Raw genomic sequence first — 6307 nt, 5'->3', positions numbered from 1 at the left:
CTTTTTAAAATACCAATGTTTTGCCGATATAGGCGTTAAATCGATATGTCGCGATATATCGATTTATAGCCCAGTCCTAGTCATGACCATATGTACAAAATCGTAGAGGTAACAAGAAAAATATGTTATGATGCACGCCGCCTTTGGGACATTTAATTCTCTCTAACACAGAAAGAGAGAAAAAAAATACATAACAGAATGTCAGCAGATGCACGTAAGCAAAATTATAACCAACTTTGAATAAATATGAACAAAAATCTTTTTCTTACCATTTTTAAAAAAAAAATTTTTTTTCCTTAATTGCATCGTTGCTTTTACTTGATGAAGAAGTTTGATCGGTCCTAATTAAAAGCCTTCATTGTCCAAAACTCTTCTTGTTCTGAAACTTTTTGTTTACCAATCGAAGAATTTTGAATGCGTTTATTGGTTGATGGATAAAGACCGGATGCTTTGCATTTTCAGAAAATACTTAAAGGTGCTTTTTATATCGGGTGTTCGTAAAAAAAAAAAAAAAAAAAAAAAAAAAAAAAAAAAAAGCTAATTTTCCAAAAAGAGATTTTTCTTTGTCTCTTTAATTGTCACCATAAATTACGTATAAAGCATGTTTTTCACTATGTTCTGTTTAACATTTTCACAACTCATTGAGCCACTATCTGTTCCTGCATACCGTCGTACACATCTTAGGAAAGCGCCAATCCTAATGGATGCATTACTTGCGGATCCGCATGCACTGTGCTGGATTCGTTGGGAAGGATATTTGCACCCGCAGAACAGTCATCACTTCAGAATTTTTCTCTTTTGATTAATAAGATTTAAATGAGATTTCTTTTTATCAAAGTTGAAATGACTGAGGGACCGTCCACTAATTACACAAAATATTTAAAGCTTTTTATAGGAAGTCTTATTTTACCGGATTCATTATGAAAATTTTTAGTACTCTTGCATATTTTATGAAAGAAAAAAGAATTAAAAAAAGTTTGTATTGGGGTTTTTCACTATTTTAACATTTATCAAATACAGTAAGAAATCTCTTACAGATTTGTCAATTCAATATGATGTAATTTATTTTTTTAATTTGAATTTAAGAATTCAGTCACTAACTTTGTTAAATATGATAAATATAACACATTTTAGATAAGATAAATACATTTTAGATTTGTTAAATAAGATAAATAGGGAAATAGTCACCAGGTATGGGTGACATTACGCCTATAATGCTTATTGAAGAGGTTGACATACATACTAACCCTTATTCTATGTATGATCTTTCGAGCCTGTATAGCCTTTGAATATATTCGTGGAGGACTACCTGAGTAATTTTCACCCCAAAATCAGGTAAGGAGAATTACTTTGAGGCTAAATCACTTTAACCAATTAGCCTCACCTCCTGTCTGTTGAAAGCTATTGAAAACTTATTGACAGATATTTTAGAGACTCTGTACAAATAGATAAGTCACTGTCCTCCTCACAACATGCTTATCAACCTAGCAAGTCAATTGACTCTGCTGTATATCAGGGCTAAAGAGAATAGAAGGACTGGTTCACTCCTTTGAAGTAGCTCTCGCCGCGCCAATCCTCCGATTTTTCCTATAGTGACGTCACTTTGGAGCAAAGCTCGCACTTCAAGAACGGAGCGTTCGGCCTTACTAGCTCTTACTAATATTGGATCATTTCTTTTTGCTAGATATTCTAAGACATTTGTTATTTTCTATAATGACTTTCCTCAGTTTTTGCAGTGAATTTACAAGAATTTAAAACTATTATCGAAATGCCAGTTTGCGCGATTGCAACTTGCAAAAATTCTGATATAAAAACAAAAGGAAAAAGTATAATTTTTCGCGTGTTCCCTAAAGTAAATGAACAACTATGTAAAGAATGGATTCCGAAATGACACAGTTAATATAAAACCGCAATACGTTTATTCTGTCGTAAAGAACTTTTATAAAAATTCATTATCTAAATAGAAACCGCCTCGCTACTTCATAAAGAAAGGCAGGTGAAAAGAATTAAAAAATAGATAAAGTCAAAGAAAATTAAAATGTAAGTAAAAAGTATAAATAAAATATATAGTATATAGTTGAAATTCTCCTAATTTCATAACATATTTTTTAATGTAGTTATTCTAAATATTTATGATTTTTTTTAAAAATTATATTCTCTTCAATTTAAATATCTATAAATTATATCATCGTAAATTTAAATGTCTATAAACAATTGTAAAATTTCTAATGTCATTATGAACCTAAATTATTATTTTGTTTCAGTAATTAGCGTTTAAGGTTGATGTTTCCTAATGATTAAGTATGAACAAATTGCTATTAACGACATATTTTAAAATCAGGGATTCTAAATTTAACTTAACTTATCTTTATAAAAGAATATGTAGATAAAAAAAGTGTCGATATATGCCTTCATTTTTCTTAATAGTTAAAGTTAAAACTGAACTTTTTAAAATAAAGTATTTATCGTGTCATTTTCACCAACTAGCAAAACATTTTTATAAGTTTAAAATGGTATTTTTTTTTAATATAATGGCCAAGACAGTTTTTTTGAACTATGTTTATGAACGGAAATAATGTGTTAATTGCGTAAAGTTTGAAGGCTAATAACCGGAAAAAGTCCAACTTATTTTTACAAAGAGACAGATGCAAAGTTATCATAATATGCGATCTCCGAGATCTGTGGACACAGTGACGTCATGAGGAGGGAAATCGTAGCTTCAGCTCTAAGAGCGGAGTGAACCAGCCCTTCTATTCTCTCTAGCCTTGTAATATTACAGCATTTGAAAGTTTTAACACGTACGCATCACACCCTAGTGTACCAAAAGACATTCATGATCTTGCCATGAAGAAAAACTATGAATTGGCTGATTCTTACGATAATTTCCAAAATTTACCTATGGAAATTTTAATCGGCGCTGATTTCTACTGGAACGTGGTATACTCTGTAAGTCCGACAAGATTATCCGAGTCATTTGTTTTAATGCCTTCTAAATTCGGTTGGATTTTAAGTGAGCGTCGTTCTTGCACTATATAACTAAATGTATTAACGCCTCTTCAGTGCATAACGTTACCACAAACAATTTATCACATCAATTTGATGAAGAGGTAAAAGGTTTTTGGGATTTAGAAACTATTGGTATAAATATTTCGCAAGAGAGAAATATGTCATTCCGTGATAGCGAAATTATGCAAGAATTTTATGATTCGTATGAATTAGTAGATGAAAGACGAGTGGTGAAACTACCCTGGAAACCTGATGTTTCCAGGGTAACCTGACCTTTCATCAGATAACTATTATATTGTACTGAGTCGTCTAAAACTGTTGTCTAAAAGATTGAAAGATGAACCAGAATTAGAAAGCATTTATGCTAAACAGATGCAAGATTATATTACAAAGGAACATGTTGAAAAGGTGGTTCCTGTACCCAAAACCCATGACAAAGTTTTTTACTTACCTCATCATATAGTTAAAAAACAAAAAAAAAATAACTCACTTAAGTGGAGAGTAGTTTTCGATGCCTCTTCTCATACGACAGAGTCTTTCTGTTTCTCTTAACGACGTATTAGAACAAGGTCCAAATTTACTCCCCGAAATTCTAGGAACATTATTACGATTTCGATTTTGTAAATATGCTATTACATGTGATGGAGTCCAAGCCTTTTTGCAGCTAATTTTGAATGAAGATGACAGAGATGCAACTAGATTTCTGTGGTTTGAAATAGAAAATGATGCTGATGGTACAAACAGAATACTAGAAGATAACATAATTACGTATCGATTTTCTCGTTTACCATTCGGTTTAACATCAAGCCCTTTTTTACTATCAGCAACATTAAAAGAATCAGTTGAAATGCACTCAGAGTCTCATAAACTTGCTTCTAAACACCTTAAACGGAATATTTTTATGGACGATTTCATCATGACAGTAAATACAGAAAGTTATGCTATAAAGATTTACCATGAAATTCGGGATTTGATGTCACCTATAAAACTAACTTTAGCAAAATGGAACAGTAACTCCAAGGAATTAAAAGAAATCTGGAATCAAAACGAAACTGATTTTAAACGAGAATCTATGGTATTAGGAGTTAATTGGAATACTGAAAGTGACACATTTAATCAAAACATAGATGAAATTTTGCTAAATTTAAACAGCAACCCCGCTACAAAACGTTCTCTTTTGCAATCAATAGCAAAATTTTATGATCCTCTAGGCCTCTTCGCACCAGTTTTAGTTTTGGGGAAGATAATGTTTCAAGACACATGGTTTTGTGGTATACAATGGGATGAGATATTACCACCGGGCATCGGCATCGAAATACAACAGATGGAGTACAGAACTGTCATTATTAAAGGATGTAAAAATTTCCAGGTGGATAGGAGTTTCGAATTTATCAAACATCGAATTCCACATATCCTGTGATGCTTCAGAGCGAGCATATGGTGCTTCAATTTACATGCGCTCAACANCTTAGAATAAATATATTGTTTTCATTGATATTTCCTATTATTATTAGTTGATAATCTTCAATATATTTATTCTGTATATTCTTCCTATATTTATTCTTCAATATATATATTTATCTTTAAAAAAACAATCTCCTTATTGTGCATTTTGTGATTGTTCTGGACACTGGCCTCAAGATTGTAAAACAATAATTTGAAGATAGTTCTCTATAGAATGGTTTTCTACGTTCGATTAAGAATTTAAAAAAAAAACATGAAAGTTTTTTATTTTAGTTAAGGAATTTTTAGAAGCGTTTTTTTCGTAAGCATTTTTTATTTTGAGTTTTTTAGTTTATAAATAACGATTTTTATTGAGACTTAAAATTTTTTTGATAAAAATTGTTGTCAAAAAATTTTTTTTTTGCAAAATTAAATGATATAAAATTATGGGCTTATGTATACTTTTTGAAGTAATATGATTAATAAAACTATGGAATGTAAAGTTTAAATAGGTCTTTCATGTTACATCATTAAATTTAGCAAAACGATTTCTCTGGCGTTAGGTTTGAACTCTAATAAGAAGATACATATTTTGTTTTCTGTTTATTTACAAATATTTTTCCGATGTGTTTTGGATGTTCTTTCTCCAAAAAAAAAAAAGATACCATTTTGTTTTCGCGTGCATAAGACAGAATAAAAAATTTTCTTCTTTAAAATTAATAAGCCACATTAAAAAAGGAACGTTACAATGCCACACGCTACATTAAAGACGTCTCCAGAGCAACTGAATGACTGTTCATATGGAAATCGCAGGAATTCGTCTCATACAACAACGCCCCTTGCGATCGCGAATTGTTAAACGGCGGCTAATTTTCTTCTCCTTTAAATGTTTCAAAGTAAGATAATATTAGGCATTTACTTTACTATAATAGAGACACACTTTTTATTTTTATTGGTATTTTGCAATTGGTATTTTTCTTCTTATGTCGTCCATTATGGGACTGGAATGGTTTTCAATTGCAGCCTTTTACGTTTCTTAGAACGTCACAATTTTCTTTTCCTTCTTTAGTATTCATATTTAGATGACAATCACAGCCAAGATAGTCATCATGAATAAGTTAACTATAAAAGGAATATAAAAATATTTTTAATTAATATTATGTAAAAACATCTCAGTCTAAAAAACTATCAACTCCATCAAGAAGTTCTAAAATTATCGTCTGTTTTTTTAGTTTTTATTTATTTAATCTAGTTGCGCTGTTTTTATATAAATACAAAGTTATCCCGATTTTAAAACTCATCATGTGTGATTGAGGTGTTGAATTTTAAAGAGTCTATAAAGTTGATTTAGTTAAAAAATGTGCGAACATGGAAAACCTAAAACAACACCCATTTTCACCAAGGGTAAAAAAGAAAGGAATTTTGCTGCGAGCTCAATGGTAGTAAATAAGTTTGCTTAAAAGATGAAAAATTCTCGAATTCTATGTTTCTTATCCTCCAGTGTTCTAGAGTAAAATAATCAATAATCCCCACAAACTACTTAATTCTAAACGAGCAGTATTTAAAAGTTTCCGAAACATTCTCTAAAATCCAGGAAGTGCCAGGAAAGAAAGAAGAAAGAAAAAAACAAGGCCACTTAGAAGTATGATCTTAAATACTTGCATATCGATCGTCTTGAGAAAAAAAAAGTTCTCTCTCTTGTTATAAATTAGATTTAAGAACGTTTTAAAGGGATTTACGTTTTTTCAGCAGTATAAAAACATTTTAAACAAAGTTTTCTGTATTTTTGTGCTTATAAATAACGACAATATCCATTAAAGTTAATTAAAGTATTAGTGAAGTTTTAAAATGAGATTTT

The 6307-nt window shown here is 30.4% G+C and overlaps 1 protein-coding gene across 1 annotated transcript; it reads left to right on the top strand.

Moving 5' to 3' along the window:
- Positions 1-3517: 3517 nt before the first annotated feature.
- LOC139426169 (uncharacterized) lies at positions 3518-4426 on the top strand. The gene has a single exon (XM_071183961.1). The coding sequence runs from the start codon at positions 3518-3520 to the stop codon at positions 4424-4426; it is 909 nt and encodes a 302-aa protein (XP_071040062.1).
- The last annotated feature ends 1881 nt before the right edge of the window (positions 4427-6307 follow it).

Source organism: Parasteatoda tepidariorum, chromosome 8, assembly GCF_043381705.1.
Source record: "Parasteatoda tepidariorum isolate YZ-2023 chromosome 8, CAS_Ptep_4.0, whole genome shotgun sequence".
NCBI classification, from domain to species: domain Eukaryota; kingdom Metazoa; phylum Arthropoda; class Arachnida; order Araneae; family Theridiidae; genus Parasteatoda; species Parasteatoda tepidariorum.
Note: the sequence above shows the minus strand (reverse complement) of the source record. Positions and strands in the feature narration are given on the sequence as shown.

What these genes read in the sequence shown, in the direction of transcription:
- LOC139426169 (XM_071183961.1), top strand. Translation starts at nt 3,518, where the DNA reads ATGCCTCTTCTCATACGACAGAGTCTTTCTGTTTCTCTTAACGACGTA.